Source organism: Xenopus laevis, chromosome 5L (assembly GCF_017654675.1).
Source record: "Xenopus laevis strain J_2021 chromosome 5L, Xenopus_laevis_v10.1, whole genome shotgun sequence".
Classification (NCBI taxonomy): Eukaryota; Metazoa; Chordata; class Amphibia; order Anura; family Pipidae; genus Xenopus; species Xenopus laevis.
Window position 1 is genome coordinate 74,565,113 of NC_054379.1, and position 27,123 is coordinate 74,592,235.

At 37.4% G+C, this 27,123-nt stretch overlaps 1 protein-coding gene across 4 annotated transcripts; it reads left to right on the forward strand.

The window, feature by feature from the left end:
- The first annotated feature begins 6,180 nt into the window (after positions 1 to 6,180).
- myb.L (MYB proto-oncogene, transcription factor L homeolog) lies at positions 6,181 to 25,232 on the forward strand. 4 transcript variants are annotated; one of them, XM_041562956.1, is made up of 16 exons: positions 6,181 to 6,676; positions 11,052 to 11,166; positions 12,623 to 12,694; positions 12,802 to 12,894; positions 13,204 to 13,424; positions 14,017 to 14,239; positions 14,786 to 14,854; positions 15,813 to 15,917; positions 17,158 to 17,397; positions 17,932 to 18,285; positions 18,991 to 19,136; positions 19,330 to 19,444; positions 19,546 to 19,671; positions 20,003 to 20,113; positions 20,653 to 20,763; positions 23,874 to 25,232. In XM_041562956.1, the coding sequence occupies exons 1-16, from the start codon at positions 6,654 to 6,656 to the stop codon at positions 23,982 to 23,984; spliced, it is 2,235 nt and encodes a 744-aa protein (XP_041418890.1). In that variant the 5' UTR covers positions 6,181 to 6,653; the 3' UTR covers positions 23,985 to 25,232. The 4 variants fall into 4 exon arrangements, with proteins under 4 accessions (XP_041418890.1, XP_041418892.1, XP_041418889.1 ...); XM_041562955.1 differs by lacking the exon at positions 6,181 to 6,676 and adding an exon at positions 6,708 to 7,748; XM_041562958.1 differs by lacking the exon at positions 17,932 to 18,285 and having other exon boundaries at positions 6,445 to 6,676.
- The last annotated feature ends 1,891 nt before the right edge of the window (positions 25,233 to 27,123 follow it).

A 27,123-nucleotide genomic window follows, 5' to 3' on the forward strand; every position in this document is an offset into this window, starting at 1 on the left:
TGTATTCAGTGAAAATGGCTTGTGCAAAACACGTTTTGCCTATTGGTGTGATCACAAAAATTCACTTGTTTTTTTTACTGTCTTTGTAGTTAAATTAGATTACCACTGCACAAATAACCCCCCTGAATAACGGACTCCACTTAACAAAGCAGTCACAACATAGGGGTATATTTATCAAAGAGTGAAGTTAATAGTGAAGTTCCGCCACTAGAGTGAAATTCCGCCACTCTCCATTCATTTCTATGGGATTTTTATAAGCGTATTTATCAAAGAGTGAACTTTCACTTCACCCATTGATAAATACGCCTTTCAAAATCTCATAGAAATGAATTGAGAGCTGCGGAATTTCACTCTAGTGGCGGAACTTCACTCTTTGATAAATTTACCCCATAGGGTGAAAGGAGGAGGTTGTATACTTGTAATATAATTATCTATTTTGAAAGAACCAAACATGGAATAACTTAATTTTCCCCATTTGCCCTGTTTAGCTATAGAAATAACAAGTAACACTCCATTGTTGATGGAGGGACAATGAGTCTTCAATGCCTAATATGGGCATTAGGCTAACACTTGGGATTGGTCAACCTTATTAGTCAGCATTAAAAGGCTATATTGTAGTGGCATCACGCAATGCACCTGAACTGTTAGGCCATGCTCACTTTTGGTTTTTTGTAATGGGATTATAACACAAGAACCTAAAGGTGGCCATATACTATAAGATTTGCTTGTTTGGCAAGGTTACCAGACAAGGAGATCTTTCCCCAATTTGCCCACCAAAGGTGAGCAATATCAAGCTAATCCGATTGTTCAGCCCTAGAGTCAAATGATCGGATTACAATGACGTTAATAGGCTTAAAGACAAGGACCGCATCGATAACTAGCCAATGCGGTCTTTGATCGGAGGGGAAAATTAAACCTGCCTGATCAACATCTGACCGAGTTTTGCCCAAATATCGGTCAGGGAGGCCTGTCGGTGGCCACAAGGGCAGTTAAGCTGCCAAAATGATCTAAAGGAACTAAATGATCTAAAGGAACTGAATCGGCAGCTTAAATCTGCTCGTGTACCTTTCACGCTACAAGCTCTTGGACTGGGGAAAAGAGTAATAAAGTAAACCTGAATCCTGCTGTCCTAATAAAGTGAGACAAAGAGCATCCCAGCAGAGTTAACTGTACACAACGCTATAAAGTAAAACAATAATTACCGTACTTTTATATGTTAGTTCTGATTTGTTAAGTGTGGTTACTTGGATGACAATTCTGAAAAGCTAAAACTTTTTATATTTCATTGATACCACTTGACACTGGTTGCACACTGCTAATAAATGAACACTTGCAGTTTATTAAGTACTGCCTGAAGCTGTTTATTCCTTTCTTCTCTATGATATAACCACTTGACACTTGACTCATTTTCATATAAACTGATCAATATTCTCTCTCTATATATATAGGTATAATATTATATATCATATAATATATTTATTATCTATATTGTAATTATATATTATTATTTTATTATTATACAGTATATTAATGAGATCTAAACTTTTGAAGACTGTGTACAAGAAAGGAATATTAATATCCTTGTGACAAAACTGCCATTTAAATAAGCTGGTAAGTAAAGTGATCATTACAGACAAATTGTAACTAATGTGTAAACTTATAGGCCCAGCCCTAATCAATTATGTCAGGGCACAATGATGCAACAAGCCAGACGTGTGCCTGACTTGCAGTGCACCTACTAGTTCTCAATATTATGGTAATGACATTTTGATGAGCTTGCACATGTGTGGCAAAATTCTGAATGTTTTAAACAAAGCCATTGACCATGGAAAATGGTCAAATACCTAAGATGACCATATACAAGCTGATTTAAGCTGTATATTCAGCCCCTTGAGACTAAGTCGGAAACTTGTTTTGACCACATATGAGCATGCCCGACTACCTCCCCGATATCTGGCAGAAAATTAGCTAGATTTGTAACAGGCAAAAACCTGTTTAGAAAGGACCACATTGGAGTGTTGTCCAATGTCTGCATAGTTGTCCATTATGATCTGATCGATCAGCCTGATTTTGCCCAACATATAGGTTATAAAAGATGGCAAAGATTCATTTATTTGGAGTCCTCGCCAAACAAGCGGATCTTAATTTGTATGGATATCTTTAGATTGTAAACTATTCTGAGACAGGGTGATGTATAATCCTTGTAAAGTGCTGTATAAATATATAATATTTAATAAAATATTTTGCACATTTACTTTTATGCATGTTTGTGTGCATTAATATGATTGGGACCAACTATGAGTGCTGTGACAAAAAAACCTCACCCATAAATGGCCAGGTTTTAATAAAATATAATAGAATCAATAACATGTTATGGCTAATGCTGGAGTGCAAAGGGGTGCAAATTTGTATTTAGCACTGCCCCAGGAAGTGATATTAAACTCTGTTCCTTGAGCAAGGGAGCCCAGTAGACATTAAGTTCTGGCTTCCACATATAGAGAGATGCACAGCTGCAGTAGGCACAACTTGGAGTTGGCAAGCTGCGTTGTGGGTAAAAAGCAAGCTTTGTGACTATTTTTAGATTTTGCAACACCAAAGTAAATCTATTTATTGTCCCCATTCTACCTGCCTGTGCAACAATGTAGAAAAATGGGTTAACACGTTAGTAAGTTATTTTAAAGATATTTTATTTAATTTCTTCCTGCATAAGCAGAAGTATTATTTGAATCATAATGGTTCACGCCCTATGGGTATGGAGACAGTGATGAATGGCATTTGACTCCAAATCTAGTAGTAAGGCAATTGTATTTCAAATGGCTTATCAGTTATTTGCTATGCAAATCGAGCCTTAAAGGTGTGCATGACAACCTCCACAGCTGCCAATTTGTTAATTTCTAGACATAAGATTGCAGCTTCAGAAGCAAAAACATCTTTTTAATACATGCAAACTAAAAGTATAGTACATTTAAATGTATAGGACATATTATTGTTATTTGACACTGAAAGTGGCAAATATAGAGCTTTATGTGTCAAAGCATTTTGTGTAAGCAGATTGCTTCGATGAGAAACTATGAGGTATCTCCCTGCTGGCCTTTAGGCTGAGCACCCCATCCACTGCTTTAGTGATATATCCCTGATGGCCTTGAGGCTGAACACCCCATTCACTGCTCCAGTGCTGGGCTGAAATGTAATTAGAAATGACATGCCGTAAAATGTGATATCCCACAATTTGTAACAGATATGGATAGCAGTTTTTATTTGCATCTTGAAATGCCCATTTGAAAGGGAGTACCCTAAAATCCTCCAGTTGGTACTGTAAGTGAATACACATAAACAATATTTTGAAGTACTGAAAATGTTCAAGCAAAGCTACAACTGTGAAATTAAATTGCACAAATTACAAATACATTGTGGTATGTATGTATGTTATTTTCTACTTGTGCATGCAGCCTTGTATATTAGCTATAGTTTAAAATTAGAGATGCACCGAATCCAGGATTAGGTTTGGGATTCGACCAGGATTGGCATTTTTCAGCAGGATTTGGATTCGGTTAAATCCTTCTGCCCGGCCGAACCGAATCTGAATCCTAATTTGCATATGCAAATTAGGGTCGGGGAGGGAAATCTTGTGACTTTCACAAAACAAGGAAGCAAAAAATGTTTTCCCCTTCCCACTTCTAATTTGCAAATCTGGGTATGTATATGCAAATTAGGGTTCGGATTCGGTTCGGTATTCGGCCGAATCTTTTCGGGGGTTTCGCCAAATCCAAAATAGTGGATTTGGTGCATCTCTATTTAAAATAGAGCCTGTGGTAAGAAGAAAATTACCGGCATTCAGGACTGCATGCAAGCAGGCCAAGCCCTGCATGTTTATTAAACGTAATATTTCGGGGCGTAGACCCTGCGTCTGATGAAGGCATACGCCCCCGAAACGTTACGTTTAATAAACACGCAGGGCATGGCCCGCTTGCATGGAGTCCTGAGTGCCAGTAATTTTTTTCTTGCCACGTGTTGTTGAGAGTGCCGATCCCCCTTTTACTGAGCACTGGACCAATTTTGTCGTGAGAGGCCAGGGTGTGCTGATGGGTTTTGGAATTAAAATAGAGCCTGCCATAATTGCGCGTTATACAGCTCTTTACTCGTTTATATTGGATTTTAGGGGCATATTTATCAAAGGATGAACTCTCATTTTGATCCATCAATATATTAAGTCCCTTAAATATCCTATAAAAGTGAATAGAGAGCTGTGAAATGTCCCGCTGGAGAACTGTGACAAGCTCTCTTCCCACCCTTAGATAAATACACACCATTGTCCTGTTATTATAATTGCTGATCCTGTGACTGGGCATGAGTGCATATCCATGTTTTGGTCTGTAAATGCTGTCTAAGCTATCATTTCTGAACACAAACTCCCATCCTCTGCGGAAGGTGTCTGTCCCTGTTGGGCCCTATGTCCCCCCACTTCCCCGTCACTGGTGTGCAAATATCTCAGTAATGAGTGAATCTGTGTTTACACTGTGTGCATTGTTGCTTGCATTTATAAGTGTATCATTGTAACAATTTAAGTTTGTATTCAAGTGTATTAGTGTGTAGTAGTTTGTGAAGGGAGGTTAAAGGGGTGACATGAGGGGTCAACAACCCTATGTAGGAGAGGGCACTAATGAGCTTTTTTGGACTTTTGCGAGTTAATTTACTTGCACTAGGGGGCTAACAGCTATACAAAGCAAAAGGTTCATTAACACCCTCACTACCACATTAGCCCAAAAGGGTTAGATTCTTTGCCCTGCCTGACACACTTGTTCTAAATCACTCATGTTGGATTAACCCCCTAGAGTGGCAAAGAACGAATTATTTTTCATGTGGTAATATATATAATAATTTGTTTGTCAGTCAATGTGTACAACAAATAAAAAAAAACAACATCATCCACAAATACCCAAACTTTTCAGGGAGTAGGAAATTATTTTCTCTAGGAAAATATCTTGCATGCACACTTTAAAGGTCCTTAATGTGTAAACTAGTGGAAGGGTGTTAAGTCGATTTATGGCTATGTGACAGAATGCACAAGAGAAATGCACCTACCCATCTACATGCAACTTATTAGTCAGCATTATGTGGTGGCTCAGTAACTAAATAAAAATTTTGAGCAAAATTTAAACAACAAATTTTCTGTAATTGATTAGCCCTTAATGTATGATAATACATGATTTTGTGTTGCATAGTACATTTTGTCTAACGTCTCCAGTAAGAATGCTAAGGCACAACCACTAAGGGCAATGACATACAGTGCCATTTTTTCAGGGCCGGATTAACATATTGGCCGCCCCTAGGCCCACTGCCGTTCGTCGCCCCTCTCCCCTCCAGGGGGACAGGAGCAATGGGGATTGGCACATGGGAAATGTAAAAAATTATTGTATCTCCAGCACATCCCCAGTGTTTTTGAACCAATGTTGGTGTGGTTGGGCTGCATGCCGCTCCCCCCTTAAAATCCTGCCGCCCTAGGCCCGGGCCTAGGTGGCCTTTCCACAAATCCGGGCCTGCATTTTTGTCAGAAAATACCCTATATAGAAAATACTGAGAATTGTCTCCCTCATATCGCGTTATCACTCAATGTCTGTGTATTGTGAGCAAAGAGACTATTGTCTGTGGCAGGCTGTTTTCTTACATTTTGTAGTCGCAGGCTATAAATACCCTAATGCTTACAGTAAAAGTAGTTCACTAGTTAAACCATTCAAAAATGTGTTCTGCATAAAGGTAAAAAAAAAATGTCGTTGTTGAAATCTTCATAAACACGTTCCCTCGCTTATTTGTGTCGGTTATATATACACTGTAATGTTTGCAGCCTCTTTATACTGTTTTGCTTATTGTTGGTTTAAATTTTCTCCACAACTTTGCCTGTCAGTTTTAGGAGTTCTTGCACCCCCTAGAGAAAATTCTACACGACGTTACAAACATCACCTCAGAATTCAGTGACAATTATTTAAGCTTGGAGGGGGGAGTGTACACATGGTCGGTGCATGAGTATATACAGTAGGTGAGCCTGCGGAACTGCCAATCGGTGTATATTTTTTCTGTATATGGTGGGAAAGTGACATTATAATGACTCTTGTCACTTTATTGCTCATCCGTACTGCAGCTTCCAGAGAGGGAGGTTTGGCAGCAGCGACTTTCTATATGGCTCATGGGACTGGGCTGTGATACTTTATACTAGCTGAAGGCTGTAGCTCCAGTAAGGCACAGTGGCTGACAGCTCGGGCGGGGCAATGGTTAATAGTACCCTCGTGTGAGAGCGGGGATTGCAGTAGAAAAGGCGCCTCTCTCTCTGCTCTGCCTACACCTCCGCGCTCCCCTGCCCGGCACTACCACAATTACCCCGGGGGAGGGCAATGAGCGCCTGCGCAGCTCTAGGGGCGCCAGATTTGGCGGGAGGGGGTGTAGCCTTTTCTTTTTTGTTCGAGGGAATCTCTGTTTACAGTTAGTAGTCTTTCATCTCTTCAACCTGTTCCCTCCTCCGGTCCCTCCCCTAGAGCCTCTCCTCCTTTTTCTGCAGCTCCTGAAAAAGTTTCATTCTGGTGGCGCTGGATTGTTCAGCAAGTAGCAAGAGAAGCACCCTCCCTCCTCCTCCTCCTCCCCTGACCTTGAGCTGAGTGAGGATGGCCAGGAGACCAAGGAACAGGTAACGCAAGTACCAGCTGCTGCCGGACCTATCCCACGCTTCTTTTATTTTGGATTTAGAACTTCATTTTCTGTTGGAAAGCTACAAGCCAAGGATTGCCCTGGAGTTTAGGATGTTTTGCCCAATATCAGGGTGTCATGCTGCCATGTTACTTGGCCACTGCCTGACAAGTGTGTCATTGCTGGGGACATATCACTGCGCTTGTTCCAATTGCACAACGCTGGGCTGTTCATTGAAATGCCGTTGGTTGTGTAGCGCTGCATGGCAGGTGTCAGCGCAATGTGTATTCCTACGCCAACCTGCAGTTGTTATTCAGCTACAGAGCCCAGTATCCCTGGGCAATGGATGTTGGCAGCAGCTGAAGGGCAGCAGGTTGGACGTCCTGTATTATGCAGTAATACTCAGATAGTCAGTATAGGTCAAGTACCATTTATATAACACTAGCATCCTGCTGTCAGAGGATTCTGGGAATTGTAGTTCAGCAGTAGGTGGCTTTTTTAATGTTTCTTAGTGTTGGAGTTGCAGCTTGAATTTTTTTCCTAGGTGCCTTGAGCACTAATGTAAAGTAGGCGATTGAATTGCTCAAGATTGCTTTTCAGGTCGCTATGAGTGCTAGGCATTTTTGTATCTCTCTATCCCTAATGATGGCTGTCCGGCTAGTGCCCAGCTTGCTGATGTGCAGTTTATCCCATGTGTGTGACTGTATCCATGAGATCAGTTCCTTACTGCTTTCACACACGTGGACTCACCAGATCTCATCAGACTGGTTTTCCTTTCACTTGGGATATCTGGAGGGTGAGGGGGGGAGTTTTCTTTAATCTTAAAATAAAATGATCATCCCATACCCTCTCTCCCTTACAGTTTCAATCCGCTTTCAGAGTATTCAATGCAGCCAGAGACAGGTTTGTTTAGGGATGCCAGTCATGCAACAACTGATCAACAAACTACTTTTTCTGTACTGTATCAGTGGAAGAGCATGGCAGAGAAAAGGGAGTGTGAGCATGCACAGCCATCTGTGGAATCTGAATAAACAGCATGTGAAATTCAAATATCAAAGCTTCAGTCAACTCCGGTAAACTTAAAATACAAAGCAGAAAATCTTTATTGATTGCTTTTGTTATAGTGGTGGCATACTTGCTCCAAGCAGCTAAAGGAAACCACATCACTGCATTATGGCGTGTCCATTCGTTTTGGACACTTTATCTTGGTTTATTGAGCTAACATCCCATTATTGGTAGTCTTTAAAATGATTCTGAATAGGCATAGGAATTGCGTACAGTTTAGGAATTGGAAATAGATATAGTTTTATACAAAAAGATTGTTGGGGACTTTTGAATGGTCAGATCTGATGATCCTGATCTTTACTCATGTTTGGGGGCAATTCTAGCCCGACATAAGAAAGTTCAGAGTGGTCTCTTGCTTTAGAGAGTTTATCAACAACCCATGTCATGCTTGCAGTAAATGGGTGAAGTGAGGACAGGTTACTGGATGTTAAGGAGCTTCAGGGTTCAATTATCCATGCATATTCTTTTTTTTTTATCTCTCAGCTGCTGCTATTGAGAAATTTGACATGCAATATAGAACCTTTGTAGATGCTGACTATTGCAAATAGTAAGAGTATAGTTGAGTATGGCTTTTCCTGTATGTATAGAAGATTTGTGAAGTTTGTTTCAAAGTGATTCTTCTAATTGGTTTTTAACCTTTCTCCCTGGGGACCAAGAATTATAACTGGGACTTGGTTTACTGGGACCCCATAATCAGTTTAAAATGGTAAACCTTATATTGATTTCTGTTTTCTATTGTGGAAGAAATTTCAACTTTAGTTGGGTGGTCATAGAGACTCACCCTAAATAGCACAGAGACACATAGGCTGAGAATTACAGCTTTAAATTTATCAAAACTAATGTTAAAACACAGTAGAAAGGTTTTGCTAATCTACAGAAATTTTAAAACAAGTTGTCATTTAGTAGTATTGATCACTTATATGTGGTATCCAAAGTGGTATTTTGGTGGTGGGAACAATATGTGTAGTACAGAGTAGAGCTGGCAGGCAAGAGGTAATCTGTTGCATACTGGCCACACAGCTCATAGCCCAGTACAGGCTGTACTTTCCATCCAATCAATGACTCTCTTCTTGGCTAACTTGCCAGTTCAGTTTTGAGTCACTTTGTATGAACTAATCTCTGTCATTGCAAAGTATGAATTTGTTCTGTTACTCTAGTCTAGAAAGTACAATTATTAATAGTTCATTAAGGGCTCCAGTTTAGTGAACACTATGGAGGTATATGCAGTAAATTATATCTCACATGCTTGTGAGACTAATGCCATATTAGACTTCTAAGACTTCTAGAGATCAGCTAAAGCAAAACAATACAAATTTACCATTAAACTAATTGATGTCATAGTTTAATACAAGTCTGATTTGCACCCCTTCCAGCATCAAATGAGTTAAATATTATACTGTGCTGTCCCATAGGCTTTATACAGTAAGTTTGATGTGGCTTCTATAGCAGAGCACACTAATGTTCACACTTGCACACACAACATTCTTTATTACATTGCATTAGGTAGTTCATTCAAATCTGAATTGTAGTACTGTCTTCCTCACATTGCTTTGAACCACTTTCTGATGAAAGTACTGTAGCTAAATTCTTCAACCTACCTCTTTTTTTGCAGTGAAAGCTTTATTGGGGGGGGCAGTATACAAAGGAAAGCATATAACAACTTAACGCTATCTTTGGGTTGCATCTTTGGCTATAAAGAAGCAAAGCTCTATCAAGAACGATGATCTTTGTTTTACATTGGGCAGTTTCAGTTAACATCAGCTCTTTCCATACTGAGGCATCTGCTGTAGTGCACTCTGTATTTCTCTAGACGATATAAGTGTCAGAATATGCAGTACTTCCTGTGAGTAACAACTGTCTCATCTCACTAGTTGGAACAGTTTGCACAATCAGAGTTGAAAAGCATTTCAGAAAACGCAAACATATTCCCAAATTTTATATTTTAATATACTTTTATTGTTCTAGCACTTCATAATCTTAAATTTCTACTACCTATTCTAGTTTTGTGCTAATACTAACATTTTCCTTTCACTTCTGCGCTACCAATGGGGGAAATCCCTTAGTCATAAATCAGGCAGACATAGTAATTTTAATACAAGAAATATGCTATTTTCGAATTGGTCTGAAACATTGTAGTTTATATATATATATATATATATATATATATATATATATATATATATATATATATATATATAAATAAATCAGAGAGGGGTGGATGATTTCAGCCTTGGTGAGCCACAACATCTCTCAGTGATCTTCATTCTGCGGCTTTTCAGCATCTGCTGAGAGTTTTACTGCTGTGCTGGAGAGCCACAGGTTGAACATCACATCGCCTGTGCATCTGCCAAGTTTTCACTTCTCTGTTTCCCTTGTGTTGTAAAATTCTCTTTGTCTCATTTGGTGAACTGTGGGCGGGCTGGCAATAGTGTTTATTTACTAAACAGTGTAAAAACCTTGCAGCCATTATTCACATCAGTATTGTTTGTCAAAATGTAAGGCCTTCTGCTTTTGCTAAGTACAAGTCCTGCCACCTTCAGCCAACCAACAGGCGGTGTTGATGGAAATGGGAATATTAGTTCTACAGCTGTAAGATACTCTAATCAGGTCCCTGCATAATTGTAAGAACAAAAAAGAAATGTACATTTACAGCAGTTAGGGCAATTCATACAAAATTTCAAATGTGAGAGTTTTAATGAGTAAATCCAAAACTAGACAAAGTGCCTCTTTACATCAATGTGCTCTCAGATATTACATGTTATCAGTGTTCAGGGTTACAGGTTGTTAAGTTACACTATAACTACATACTATAGCATCAGACCCTCAACAAAAAGCTTTTATTAGCAGGACAAAAGACTGGGCTAGTTCCAGACAGGTATACATGGTTGAGTATTTCAAAATGTAGATAAAGAAGTTTAGGCCCTGTTTGCTAAAATGACACTTGATCTGAAATACTTTTTTTTTTTTTTTTTGCTATCCTCAGATATCCAAGGTTATTTTGATTTTATTGGTGGAAAGGTTGCCAAATGTGCAATATGCCACTCATCCGAGAGCAGGAGCAGGTCTGAACATGCACAGCAATGAGCAGGCTGGCAGGCCCTCATTCTTGTATCTGTGGATACCAAAAACAGTAGAACCTGTTCATAATAGGCTGACAGCATTCCATAGAAATCTTGTTGTGCAGAATGTATTATTTTGTTAGAGAATATTAGTAACTATTCTACTTTTTGTAATGCACTTTGTAGTTGGATAGTTTGAGAGGCTGTCTTTATGTGTTCCCATCCTTACCTCATGCCTGTCTTTGTTTATAGCCAGTACAGCTCAGAAGATGAAGACGATGACATAGAAATGTACGAACATGATTATGATGGCCTGTTATCCAAAGGAAAACGGCATCTAGGAAAGACCCGCTGGACTCGTGAGGAGGTAATTATACTAATGCATTTTTGATGATCATGTGTTTATGCATAACACTGGCCAGTTTTATTTATTTTCCTTTGGCAGTGTACCAAAGGGCAATATTTACACAACCATTTCTTTAGAAAACGGCTTCCTTGGATATCTCTTAAGTTTCCAAGTGCCAAGTTTGTGTTAGGCCAGTTGCTTAGAGAGAAAAAGGGAGTGATCGATTTTTTTCATGTCAGCTTATATATTGGCTTTGCTGCTGACATTAATACCATGGCATTGAAATGAAGCACATGAACCAGAATTCTACCCAGGGGTTAACTTCTAAAGACTTTGCCACCAGTTTTACAATGGTTTACAACAATTGTTTCTGTTGTAAACAAGCTTTGTGTATATAATGTCAACAAAGAGGCAGCTATGCTATGAACTTGTTTTGGATGTGCATCCCCTAATGAGTTTTTTGGCTTCTAGGTGGAATCAGGACTTATACACACGTGTAATACAACTCTAGTAAGACCTTTATAGCACCTACATTGTACTAGAAATATTTTAGATATAAAACAATCAGCATGAACCTTGCTTGTTTTTAGAAAACTAGCTGATGGGTAGGTGGCCCTTAAAGTGGTGTGAGGGAGGACCTATATTAGGCAGGCACATTCTGATTGGTTCCTTGTAAAATGGCTAGTTGATATATCTGTTTATTAGGCTTATGACTACTTAAATTGAAAGCCACATTGCATTCACTGAATGTTTTGAAACAAAATGTGTCACTGATGACCCAGTTAGAAATAGAAATTTGTAAGCACCACAATTGGAGACTTGCCTAGCTTCACTGGGAGAGTTTATCAATGTTTGGATGACTTCTTTCTGCTTTACTGCTTTTTTTTATCTTTATTTACTAAGCTCTGAATACCGGAAATCCAAAAAATTTGTGATTTTTTTGTGTTATAATAGGCTTTTAAAAAAAATCACAATTTTTTTCTGAATTTATTAAACTCCGAGGGCTATAAAGCCCGAATATAAAAACACGGCATCTCAAACCTGTCGAGGTTGCATAAAAGTCAATGAGAACGAACAGTCCCATTGATTTTTGGTTGTGTCTGGGGTTTCGGGCAATTTCACGATGTTTTTTGAAGCTCTCGGGTGAAAACTCAGATAAATTCTGAGTTTTCGGGAAAATTCACGAAAAATCTTGAAAATCTGAGCTTTTCCCGCAAAGGTAATTTTCTGGAAAATGTAATAATAAATAAGCGTTAAAAATCCGAGTGGCTTAGATCAGCGTTTGTAGCAGCCAATATTGAGATAAATTCGGACCTTGATAAATAACCCCCTAAATGTCACATGTATTAAGGGGAATGAATATATATGTATTTACTGTCTACTATTTTATCAAGGTAATGTATATCCAATACAGTGCTTGATTTATTTACAATGCCTGCCAAAACATTTTAATATTGAAATGTCTTTGTTTTCTCAGGATGAGAAACTCAAGAAGTTAGTGGAACAAAATGGCACTGAAGACTGGAAAGTGATAGCCAGCTTCCTGCCGGTAAGTCATTCTTGTAGTCTAGGGCCTATTTACTGTATCAATAAATATGCATTAATGTGTTTGCTTAATCCAGATTCCTTGAATTAAATCTGTTTTTCAATTTTCAGAACCGAACTGATGTCCAATGTCAGCATAGATGGCAGAAAGTTTTAAACCCTGAACTTATCAAAGGTCCATGGACAAAAGAAGAGGACCAGCGGGTAAGCTCTTTTGTGTTCACTTTTATGCTTCTACTGGCTAGTGTATATGTTATGGGAAAAAAAAAAACTAGCAAAACACTACATGTGAAACTGTTTTCCCCCTTCCTTTTTTTCCAAAGTTTTCTTCTAGTTTTCCCTTATTAGGGATAAATATACTAAATAACTTTGCGAGAATGAGACAAAAAAAAAGACTTTGAATTTTCACTTTTTGTTTAGTACAATACCTCTGAATTTACAACTTGTAAGACAGAAAGAGTCGGTACATTGTTATATGAATGATTTAATTGATTATTGCGTATTCTTCTGAAGGTGATTGAACTTGTGCATAAATATGGCCCCAAAAGATGGTCTGTGATTGCCAAGCACTTAAAGGGTCGTATAGGCAAACAATGCAGAGAGAGGTGGCATAATCACCTGAACCCAGAAGTAAAGAAAACTTCTTGGACTGAGGAAGAGGATAGAATCATATTTGAAGCTCACAAACGTCTAGGGAATAGATGGGCAGAAATTGCAAAGCTTCTTCCTGGAAGGTAAGCTAACAGTTCCAGAGTGGATTTTGTATAACAGGCTTTGGAAGCTCACAGTCTACTTGATATTTTTTTTAGCGATGTCTGGTTTATTTGAGTTACTTTTTTCCTTACTGCTTTATAGGCCAAACACATATAAAACTATTTTCCAAGCCTTTGATTAATAGACTGAGATTCAATAAAATGTGTTATTGCTTTTAAAAGTTCACTTTTACCCAAGGCAGCATGCTTTTAATAAAGCACTGGACAACTCTAGTTATCTGATGCAACATACATTTTTATAGAGAACTGGAACACAAGGCCTGTGAATATAAGAGCACTTTTTGAGGGAAAAAAAGGAAATATTTACCTGAATGTTAAACCTATTTTGTTTTTGCTGTTGCTGTGTAACTCAAATTTCTAGTATCCCCTGAGAACCATCATTTGGCTGGGTATGCTGGTGGAGAAGCATGTTAAGCATTCCTCGTCTAAATTACTTTAATTGGAAAACTAAAGTTTTGTTTATTTTCAGCCGCAAATAACTTCAGTAAATCTTACAATAAAAGTATGTAGATATGTTATGTATTTCATTATTAAATGTTATTAACCTGTGCAGAACCGATAATGCAATCAAGAACCACTGGAATTCTACAATGCGTCGCAAGGTTGAACAGGAAGGTTACCTTCAGGAATCTTCAAAAAATAACCAAACCTCCATAGCCACAAACTTCCCAAAGAACAACCATTTGATGGCCTTCACCCACATTCCTGCTTCTGCACAGCACTCTCAAGCTTCCACAAGCAGCTTTCCTTACTATCACATAGCTGAGCATCAGAATGTAAGTATTTTTAGAGTTTTAATTAATTTGAAATGTATCCACCAGAATGCAAAAAAAACAGCAGCTTTATAGTTACATATATCTGTATCACACATGGAGAGTTTAATTCACTTACTGGCATACACCCAGAGACATACACTTTGACTTTAGTGCGTTTAGTCATATTCTCTTTAATATAACAAATAAAGCTCTGACAAGAGAATGCAAATAATTCCATACTAATTATTATGTAATTGGAGCCCACCTAGTTTGAATATTTGGTAAAAATAATGCAAACATGATGCAAAACTTTCAGTCATAGGATAAATGAGCTTTATTCCCATTTTACCTGCCTTTGTTTGTGTTGTGTGACAATATTTTCTGCCTGTGGAACCATAATTGAGGCAGATGGATGCAAATCAAAAAGAAGCACAAAAGAAAGGCAAATTATTTTGTAAATAAACATATTTTAAAAATCTTAAGCAAATCAGGAAATATATTAATCTTACAAAGGTCTTACTATTTATAGGGATCCATTGATAAACGTTTTATCTTTATTTTCTAAAGGCTTCATACCCAGTAGCACTGCATGTGAATATTGTGAATGTCCCACAGCAAGCAACTACACCTATACAGGTACCTTTATTTTAATATATATTCTTATATGTTATTTAAGAAATTATGTCATTCACTTGTGCAATGCACCGAGCGAGCAAGCAACATTTATATAACTATTTTGTCTTTAATGCTACGTTCTCTAGAATTCTCTGTTATTTTCTATCATTCACTACTATTTAGTAGTACAATGTACTGAGTGAAAAACAACAATTATAAGATCCTTCTATCATTCATGGTACATTCTCCAGCATAAGAATTTTAAATATTTGTTAACAGTTTTGAGTATTATAATTTACATCTGGAAGAGAAACTTGGGCTGCTATTTTATTTTATACTGCCTCAGAACCAAGTGTTTGTGGTTTTAGTGAAAACATATTTATTATGCAGGGAGAAAGCAAGGAAAAAGGGGAAGTTCTGACTCAGCAAGTGAATAACCAGGGTATCTCTGGTTTCTCATATATTCTCAGATATTGTTGACTTACATTGTTCTGTATTAGTAGTTTATTAAAGTATTTTCCATATTACCTAGATGCTCAACTGCATTTTATTCTTCTTATATGTCTTTGCAGGACACATTTCATATGCATTAAAAAAATATATTTATATGCCAGATCACGAATACATATCTAGCCTATATATTGTCCTGTATTATTGTCCTTTATGTATTACTGCCCTTTATGTATTACTTAACTTTGCTACTAACACTTAATGGGGAAGGGAGTGTTCAGCAGTCTAGATACAGTTTGGAACAGGTACTCTACCTGCATAATTTTAGATACTACGTCTTGTAGGGCATCTGGTTCCAAAAAGAGGCTTTTTGTGACTTCAGTTGTTCCATACAGAAAGCTAACATATGTAAATATACTATAGGCTTCCCTGTTCCCTTTGTATCCTAAAAAAAGACGTGTTTAGATTTTCCAATAGTATATTTTATATCTTTCAAATGCCATTTTCATCTTTATGTTGTTTATTTCAGAGACACTATAATGATGAAGATCCAGAGAAAGAGAAACGAATAAAGGAATTGGAGCTGCTTCTTATGTCAACAGAGAATGAAATAAACCAGAAGCAAGCATTGCTGGTAAGTTAGCCACTAAATACCAATATTATTTGTTTTCAAGAGCAACACTAATAAAGAAGGATATCGTATAATATATCAGAGAGCACAGGAGTAAATGCTTAAAAAAATTGCTTCCCACATGTGAATTGATTGTCGCTCAAAAAAGTGGCCATCAACATTTCCGAACACAGTCAGCTGAAATGCATGTTCATCCACAATTCCATTTATTGACAATAAAATAAATAGGGAGCTTTTCTGAGCATTTTGTTGCTGCCCACAGAGCTATTAGTCACTGTGCAGCAACTAGTATTTTATATTATGTTGTTGTCATCTAAATGTGTGTCATTGTATTCTTTATATTGATGAATTAAATAGTGTGTAACAGACAGGAGGCACAATCTACCTGACTCTTCGAGGTGTGCATACATTTACGCACCATTACTAGACCATGTGGCAGGGAGTCTTTGTTATGACTGACTAAAGATAAATCACTTTCTTTTCCTGCTCTTCTACTTCTGTCAGAAAGTTGATGTGACCTGAGTTTTTGCTTTTTCCTGCATGCATCTTCTTAAGTAAAGTTTTTACAAGCCAGCTAAACACTAAACCAGTTGAATTCTCAGTGTGGTACTAGATGTTTTTTCATATTTGTTCATCTTTTATCATCATGGCAGTATTTATCAGAAAGCATTAGCGATGGTGAGCCTGATAAAAAAAATAATTAATTGGATTTGTTTTGTTTATAAAAAGGCATTCACCTTTAAAAGATGGCTTTACTTATTCATAAGCACTTTTCTGTAAATATTATGGGCAATGCATCCTAGGTCAAGAATACTTTCCACTGCCGAGAACGATTGTTGTGTTGTGTATACACAAAATGCCATGCCCTCATTGTTTATAGTCTATTAAGGGAAAATAATTGGAAAATACATCCTACTTAACAACAAACTCATGCAAAGTATTAACATATTTGCATGTATTGATTTTGACCATTACTAATTTACACGTGTACACACTAAATGACGTTTTTTCTTACAAAGACATTCACTGTGAAATAGTAATTGCAAGATGACACAAGTGCAGTAATACATTGATGAAAGGAAACATCTTGACAACTGTTTTAGAAGTGTAAGTCCTTAGGATGATGCAACTTCTTTTATCTTGCTTCTAGCTCTGTGTGAGACACCTTGGGCAATTTCATTGCTTAGTTACTTCTTCTTTTTTTTCTCTGATCTTAATTTTTCCCTCCTTCCTTTAAATCTAGAATCATGCAGCAAGCTATCCCACGTGGCACAATACAACTATTAGTGGCAACCCAAGACTACACGGGCAAAGCACACCCGATTTGTGCCTAGGGGACCCACACCATTCCACACCCTCACCACCAGTGGACCACAGCTGCCTGCCTGAGGAGAGTGCATCCTCAGCCCGGTGCTTTGGTGTAAATCTCTTAATTCAGATGAAGAACCTGCCCGAATATTCAGAAACACAGCTCATAGATTCTGTAAGTTCTATTAGGTGTTTATGCTAGAGGCTCTTTCTTGTTGCCCATGTATGCAGTTAATGTTGACACACAGAATTCTTGTTTATATATGTATGAAATAAGGAAAATTGATCTGGCTTGTCTCTGATTTGCGAAGCTGCATTTTTACTGTGGAGTCTTAGATATGTCTAGACCCCTTGCTGCATATTTGCATTTGTTAATATACTGTACATAACACAACATCAAGATTCATCATTTAATTGGTAAACAGGGCAATAAACTCTTTGCCTTTGGTAAATGACTTTTGCAGTGCAAGTTTTTAAATATGCATAAAACTGTTTTTCTTTATTAAAAACACAGTACACTTATGTTTAACACTTTTGATTCATGCTTGTTACAATTGTAACATCTTGGATTTTAGCGTCAAAGACTGTCTGATACATATAATTAACATGGTTTCATAAGCTGTAGCATAGTTCCACACTAATAGACGTGATTTTAGGCAGTGGGTTGCTATCACAGTGTTAAAATTTGTGCCCCACACATTACTTACAGGCTCCTTCTTCATGGGTTGAACACAACAGTTTTGAAATCAATGAACAAGATGATTCCTCACCCAGCAGCACTCCCTCAGGCCAAACCTCAGAATCTGAGGATGGATCAGGCAGCCTCTGCAGCCCAAGGCTTGTCCCTGACATAGATTTAAGCGAAAGCATGATGTGTCAGGGCTCTCCCAGCTCCATAAATTCTGCAGAAGGCACCCTGTCACCGAAGATCGTCTTGCACAAAAAGCGAGGGCGTCTGAGCTACTTAGTCAGCGAAGAGCGAGGTCTCTTCAGCCTGGCTGACATCGGCAGTTCTACGCCTAAATACTCCCCTATCAAAAGTCTGTCCTTCTCTCCCTCCCAGGTAGATCTGGCATAGTTAGTTGTCACTAATGTTCAGTCACCATAAAATGAACAATAACCTAAATATTTGGAACAAATTACTAATTCCTCTTTCTGCTGTTGATTTTTCATTGGGGATGCAATCATTTTTAGATCTTTTAAGTCTTGAGCACTAAACGTAGTTAACTAGCACATTTCATAACTCTTTATTTTGTGTATGGCTTCCTATAATTGTCAACATTCACTGTATGTTCTTGGTTTTGCACTTAACTTTTCTTGGTGTTCTGGTTTAATATTTCTTCTTATTCTGGGGTCTCAGATTGCATTGATCTGAGCAGAGGTTGGCCCATTTCTAAAGAAATATTTTCTTATCTAGAACATAGCTGTCCATCTGCAGGCTAGAAGGCAGAATGTGGCCATCCAAGAAATTTACTGGTATATGGCCCCCAGAAAGGCCAAGGTCTCTATAGACCTCTTTGTATGACATTATCATTTTAATAATCTGGCCCCCAAACTGTTAAAATAGCAAATAATCAGACTACATGGAAAATCTTGGACAGCTATGATCTAGAAGATAATGGTCCAATCACAAGTCCTCATGTATGTTCTAACCATTAAATTCATTTTCTGATCGGCATGTTGAGTTTTGTGGTTGTGTTCAAATATTTATTTACTCAATGTAGTGAGTCAGAATCGCCAATTTACCCACTTGCCTTGTCTTTTTCAGTTCTTGAACACCTCAACGCAACACGAGAATTTAGAAATTGAGCATGCATCTCTGACATCAACTCCAGTTTGTGCATCTCAAAAAACTACATTTACCACATCCCTCCTCCGAGACCACACACCACGACTCCAGAAGGAAAATCACCTGTAAGTTATTTTTAACAGAAATTTGTACTATACCCTGGTCGGGATTAACTGTAGTGAAATTAAAAAATCACAAAGTACTTTTATATAGTACTATACTTTTGTATAGTAACACACTCATCAGGATCAGTAATGATTATTGTTTATATTTTGGGTAAGAAAAAATAACAAAAGCTTCTATTTTGTCCTTTTGCAGCCTCAGAACCCCAGCCATAAAAAGGTCCATCTTGGACAGCACTCCAAGGACTCCTACCCCATTTAAAAATGCATTAGCAGCTCAGGAATTTAAACATGGTCCTCTAAAACTATTGGTAAGTTGGCTGTACCACTTCAAAACATTTTTGCAGCATGGAATAATACAAATACTGAAAGTCTGTATGCTAATCCATGTATTATTACTGTTTTATTTTAGCATCACACACCCTTGCATCTTGCCGAAGACATACAGGAGGTTATCAAGCAGGAGACTGATGAATCGGGCATTGTACCTGAGCATTGTCATACAGAGGGACCTCTTCTAAAACGAATCAAACAGGAGGTGAGCAAAGACATGTCTGCAAATGCACATTCATTCAAATGCCTACACTCATATTCTGCACAGTAACCTTCACATGGGCAAAAAGCTGCCATTTAAAAAACTGCAGTGAACACTGTGCAACCAGTAACATCTATTTGCAGCTTCTTCTTGAAATGAAGCAGAACTGTTGCACCTCTCAGTGCCTGATACTAATTATTACACTGTAGTTTTGTTATATAAAGTACATTGTTTTTATTGATGTCTTTGTAGCAGGATTAGAAATGCACAGTTTTCTGTCATTTTAATGGAAACCATTGAAGTATTTACAGAGGATGGGCTTTGTGCATTTTAGGTGGAATCGCCCACTCACAAGTTTGGCAACTTTTACTTTTCAAGTTACTGGGAAGGAGAAAACCTAAATGCTCAACTTTTCAGACAACAGTCTACCTTGGATGATACCTCAGTAAGTATAAAAGTTATTTAATTTCAGGCATGTGTGCACTCCCTACTGTGTGTGCACTGCGGATGTGAATCATTTTGAACACACAGTTAACTTCTTTATAGACATCTTTACTTTCAAGCTAGATCTTCATTGTCTATTCTAGTCTGTAAAGCATAACACCTCATAACATAGCATATCATAATAGTATATGTTTAAGCAGTTATGCTTCTTCCTCTTTAGTCTTTTGGTCACAAATTAACTTTTTTTAAAATTCTTTAAGCAGAAACAAAAATATGGTAACTAGTATCTGTGCTTTCTAATTCAGGACACTGTCCTCAATCCATCTCTGTACTTTCCAACAACATGACATTCCTGCTCCCAACACAGAGAAACCTACATTCTGTACATAGCCCACCACATGTTTTATCTGCCCCTAAACACTTCTCTTCCTTCGTATTTTCACTTATTCCCAATCATATTTGCACCTTTTACATTCTGAATCTGCAACAGATGCATTTCTTTGGCAATTAACTGGATTTCCATTTGTCTTGCTCATCCAGAATAGCATTCTTACCAGTTCTCTACTAATGAAGCCTGTGTCTGAAAAAGAAGATCATATCTTCAAATCTTTTCCTGTACAAAGTATTAAGTCCTTCACAAGCCCTCTGCAGGTAATATCTCTATTTAATACTCAATTTCATTACTAGCCTTACCTAGTAATAATTATATATATATATATGTATATATAGATAGATATATATATATATATATATATATATATATATATATATATATATATATATATATATATATATATATATATATTATTGTGGGCAGTTTGATAACAAATGTTATATGGCTATTACATCTATAGGGCACAGTTACTTACCTGCAAATTTTCACATGGTGGAAGTCTCTGCCAACTTGGTGCAACTACGCCAGATATTATTTCAGGATGAATACGCATATTAATCAAATACGCAATTACATCTCGGCAAAAGAGCATTGGCGTAATTTCATCACCGATGATTCGCTGATGTGAAAATTTCATAAAGAATTTTCTCTAGCGTTCCTTCTAAGGGAAACTTCGTTAACCTACTAATGCTTACCTCAATTTAAATTCAGTTTATATACAGTGAGTATATAAAGGTCATATGTATGTATTTATAAGTGACATTGGTGAAATTGCTAGAAGTGGCCACTTATTATTTAAAATGTCCAAAGAAGCAAAAGGAAGACAGAGATCCTCTATTGTTCTCGGCCATGAGCGGTATGAGCCATAGAATATGTTTAACAGTTACAATTTGTAAACATATGACAAACACTTTAAATATGACAAAAAGCCAGCAGTTTGACTTTTGCTTATGACTTTATTGGAATACAGGATATGATGTCACTGACATAATAATGTTGAGGATGTAGCTTCGTTGTATTATTTCACCAGTCAGAACCTGGTGAAATAGATTTTGGTGAAAGGGGTAACAAATTGAAATTTTCACACTTCGATAAATTAGCGGATTTACAATCTTCCACCTGAGCGACAATTTGCCTATCAGACAAGGTAATTCACTAGCGAAGTGTTGCTCAACTTTTAGTTAATTGGCAATGTCGCTGTGAATTGTCTTTTTTGTCAAAATTTGCTAGAAAAACACAATTCGCTCTTTAGTAAACGTCCCCTATGCCTCTTAGGCTTTTGTTTGTAAGTTAAAGGAAACCTGAAATACACGCAGAGAAGGGCCAGAAATAGTCACCATAGCTGTACAACATTGTTTTTTGAGCTATTGTTTGTTCTAAATAACCAGGGGCTATGTGAGTTTTGCAGACAAACAAAACTCAAATGCAGAGCCCAACTGCAGTCACTTTCTATTGAAAAGCTTTTCTTAACTTTATTAGGGTTTATTCAGAGCCCCCTGCAGGTATTTGACTTACAGTTTTTATGGGTTTTCCCAAGCAGCAAAGAATCCTCAGGTGCACAGATTTAAGAACTCCAGTGATATAAAATTGGGCAGCAATTTACATAAATGCACCATACTAACATTCATTTACTGAGGGTTTTATGCAGTAACACAAGCAAACTTTGACCCAGTCCTGAAACCTAACAACAGTCAGATGTTTGCTTTCTTTATTCTACCTGAACTGCATTAGACTGGTAAAACCCAAATAATGTTTGGTTGCTCTAGGATACTGGACATGGATACTCTGTAAGCAGATAATACCATTAGATTGTAATGTTTACAGGACAATGACTGTGTCTAAAAATGTCAGTGTACATGGACTTTTGATTTTGATAATAGCAAGTTATCTGCAAGCAGCACATTAACACATAAGATGGCTGCTTTCAAACAAGTCCCTAGTAGCTGTTGTTTGCTTACTGGCTGGTATTTGTTTGTAGACCTAGCAAAAACTTATTATTCACTAGAACTAGTACAAACTTGGTGCCTTTTATTATTTTACCCATTGTACTATTACTAATGCAGGATCTGGCACCAGCCTTAATAAAATGTTTTATATAAAAACACAATAAAACCTACAAGGCAATTTGGATAATGAGTAGTAACAATATTATTTATATAGCCACATAATCTCTCACAGCACTTTACAGGGTAGGGGGCTAAAAGCACAAGACATTATACACGAGCAGCACTATATAAATAAAGATACGTATATGTATATACATACATACAAGCTGTCATAATGTAGTTCTGAAAAAAAGCTAAATGTTGGCTATCTTATCTTAGACAGAGGTAGCTACAAAAATTAAACTTTTCCGGTCCAAGATTGTACTTGTCTTTACTCTGTGCTTGGTGTGCAGGCGTGATCCTGGCTTGTCCAGAATTTAGAAGTGTGATCATGCTTTTGTTTGGGGTTTTGACACAGACAGAGTGTCAATCCACAGTATGGACAAAGGCTAATGAATAGGCAGGGCAAAAAAACAAAGTAAATAAAGTGCTGATAAGAATACTTTTCACAGCTTCCATTTCATATTCACTTTTCCCTGGGGTGGACTGGATCTCTGTGTAACGTAAATACATGCTGAGCACCCAGGAAGCACCTGTAAAAAATGCCAGAGTAAATGAATGAATAGGCAGTATTTCTCATGAAATAAGATGTAGCCTTTTTATTTCACTTCATCTTTGTTACCCAGGAAACTTCACACATTACAATGGTCTGTAGAGTTTGCAACTTACAAAATGCAGAAATGAGAAGCAAACACATCTATAAAAGGAGTAACAAAACTTTGTTGATCTTGGAACTAATTGCTCATTTTATACTAGCATGTTAGAATATAAAAGCACTGTGCAATTTACTTTTCTTTGCATCAGAGGTAATGATTGGCTATTGTAGCCAAAGCTTATTTACTCTTCCATTTCTGCTAGAGGGCATCTAAGCAGGATGAATGAGACCAGGATGTGCGACATGTGCTTAGAAAAAGAGCGTGTTAATAGAACATTATTGTTTGACTTCAATTTGAATAAAAAGCCTGAGATAATTCATTTTGTCCTTGTTTGGTAAGCTATAGCAATAGCTTAACTAACAAGATAGTAGTACAGTATGTGAGCTTTTCTTCTTCATCCCTGTGCTTCCAGTGCCATTAGGCACAATAATAAGGCAGAGATTATTAAACTACAAGTGGTGTGACTTTAAAGTTTTGAATAACTCAGTAAATTAGATTTTTTTTTCATCTTTCTGAAATTTCGTTATTCGGTATTTAGCGAAATTTTTAACCAAACATTAATCTGTGTTGAATACAATTACAAATTGTTTCCTTTTATTTTTACAGCACCTCAGCGGAACCTGGGATGTCATGTCTTGCGGAAAGATGGAAGAACAAAAGATCCTTGCAGAACAATACTGTAAATACATAAAAAACTTTTCCACACTAGTGATATGAGGAAGAAGCAGGATCCGAACAAGCATTATCAAACCATAAACACTTAACGGACACTTGGAATTTTGTTTTACAAATTCCTCTACATGAAACTTTGGGAAATTTGTTCATGATTGGGAGAAATTTGTTGTGGTACAACAGTTGGGAGAAGCACCAAGTGCATTTTTTTTTGTTTGTTTTGCTTTTTTTCCCCTAGTTGTCAACCCAGTTCTAGTTGGATTTCATCTGACTATTGCTTTATAAAAATATGGATGTTAGGGGGAAAAAAAAGAAGACAATCTTGCCTATAATTTAGGTGTTGCTTTTTGTAATTTATTTTTATTTTTTTTCCACAAAATTTGAAAATATTTTGGAGAACAAGCAAATGCGAATACACCAGTATTGTTTTATACTTGTAAATGTTTGACTTTTTTTCAGAGCAGGCACTCTTCTGGGTTTTCCTTAGTCAACCTACAAATTGCATTGGCACAAAGAGAGTAGCAGCAGCAAGCATTACTACAGTATTTTTATCCTGGGTAGAATTATTTAGGAATCAGAATTGTGAATACTCAAAACAGAAGTACTGTTTTATATACTTGCATAACCATTACCCTTTGACGTGCGTGTGGATATTATTATTTTTTTTTTTAAACTTTGCTTGCTTTAAATTTTATTGACAGGCAATACAGATTTTTTTTTATTAAAGGAAATTCTATTTTTATTCAGTAATTTAATTTTTTTTAATTAAAATGCCAAATGTTCATTGAGTTTTTTTTGTACATTGTTAACACCCCCCCCCCTCCCCTCCCCATTACCCTCCCCTGCTGCTATGACTGTAGCATGTAGACATGCTGGCATTGACAAAGCACAAAAGGGATTTGTACAAATAAGATCACTATAGTGATGTCTGCTTAATATGCACTAGCATTTCATACATTTTCGTTTGTTTTTTTTTTTATTTCATTATTCTTTTTTTTTTTTTTTTCTTTACGTTGCTTCTCTAAGAAGAGAAAAAACTATGTGGGAGATTGGCGCCTTGCACCTTTAGTAGTTTGGGAGAGACTGTGTTCATGTTTTTTTTTTTTTTATCCTTCTCTGTAAATTTCCTCTGTGTCTGATGTTCTGTACTGTACTGCCTTTTGTGTAAAACTTTTACAAACCCAAGAACACTGTTTTTTTATATATATTTGCTGCCTTGAAACAATTCAGTGCAGCACCCCTGCACTTATTTTGTACTGCCCTATAAGAAATAAAGTGTGTTTTTATATAAAACAAAGTTCATTGTTCCATTTTTGAAAAAGCATTTCAAGTTTTTAATTTTTGTGTTTAATTTATTTGTATTGCATGCATGCTCACTCTGTATAATGTGCTCTTTCTAATAATTAATCTTTGTTTTGATGTGGTACAACTCCTATAAGTTATTGTATAAGTGTTGATGTCAAAATGATGGCATTACTGTGTGCAGCCTCCCACTGAGTGGATTGTGATTGAAAGGCTCCCTGCCTAGTTATCTCTGATTGGCAGCAGTGACATTGCAAAGGTACTGCACCATTAATAAAAGGGCCCAACATTCTTTCAATCTGATCTAATAATGGCCTAAAGAAATCCTCTATTAAAACAACCTAGGTACCAAGTCGATGAGCCGGCTAACCTTGTAAATCAGGTGCTACATGCCTTGACAGTCTTTCTATCCCATTAGGGATATGCTGCATTACTGTGGGAAAAAATGCCAAAAGTAACCCTTATTCCAAAGTGCAGTAGCACAGATTGTTGGCATGTGATCTTTGAGTAGTGCGCTTAATTGATATAAAATAAATGGAGATAATATGGATTTCCCAGAATAGGTTGATCAGATAAGAGGAAATGATGGACATAGGGTGGGCAAAAGCAAGTGGATGAGAATATTTGCTCATGTGTTAATGGAAGTGGAAGTACAGTGTACAAAGGCCTATGCTGTAGCTGTAGCAGTAGAAGCACAGGGCCCTGCACTTTCTGCAAAAGTACACTTCTGCCTGTTCAGCAGCAAGGTATTTAAGACATGCTGGGGGAGGCACATAAACATTCTCCCTCCTATCCCAATTTTAGCCCGTTAGTACACCAGCACTTGTGTCTGAGGTCTTCATAAATGACCCCTTAAAAATCTCTGCAGGTGCATTAATGTTGGCCAGTATCATATTAAACATGCTGAACAAAAGATGACAGCTGTTTCCAATTAAATGACAGATAGTGAAAGGCAACTTGTTCTGATCCCAAATCTTTCATGAAGGGATTTGGTGCATCCCTACTTCCTTGGACTGTGTTCTGCGTCATTTGGCTTTCCAACCAGCAAAGGAAAAAAAGCAACGATGATATGCGCAGATCAGAACCGCCCTGGCCTGTATAAACACCATCTTTCATGTATTTATCTATATAACTCTTTGACCTACTATAAAAATATTCTGTTCTAAGGTGAATATGACAGGACTTCTAGACACTCGCTCCTAAACCCTTACTGTAGATGTGATGCTTATATTGTCAACCCAACCTACATTTCCATTTATCCTTTGCCCTTGAAATGTGAATCTGTGTTTGTAGTTTATACTGTATATACTACTTATTGAAGAAGGACCTTCCCCATCTCCTTTTTAGGGTCAGTCCAAACGAGCAGATTCGGGGAGATTAGTCGCCCCAGCGACAAATCGCCTCTTCTTCAGGGCGACAATCTCCCCAAACTGCCTTCCGTGTGGCAGCTTCGGAAAACGAAGTGCCGCGTATGCCGGCGGCGAAGGGCAGGGGGGATGGCAGTTCGGGGAGATAGTCGCCCCAAAGAAGAGGTAATTTGTCGCTGGGTCGACTAATCTCCCCAAATCTGCTCGTGTGGACTGACCCTTACCCAGATGACACTGTACAGAACTGAATGTATTGCTTGGCACCACCAAGGCTATGGCAGTGCTATTGGACTACACAGGGGAAATTGTTAGTGAATGTTTTGGGAAAGATTTCCTTTGTGTGCAGTTTTACACCCTTTTCTTTTGAGCGGTGGGTTTATTAGTGCTGGATAGGTTGTGTGCTGACGAGTGCATTCCAATAGCACATGCATACAATAATTTGCTGTAAAGGTATCAGTCCTGGATTGCACTAGGCGAATCAGTCAGGGACTACATTCATATCTGTGAAATGCTGC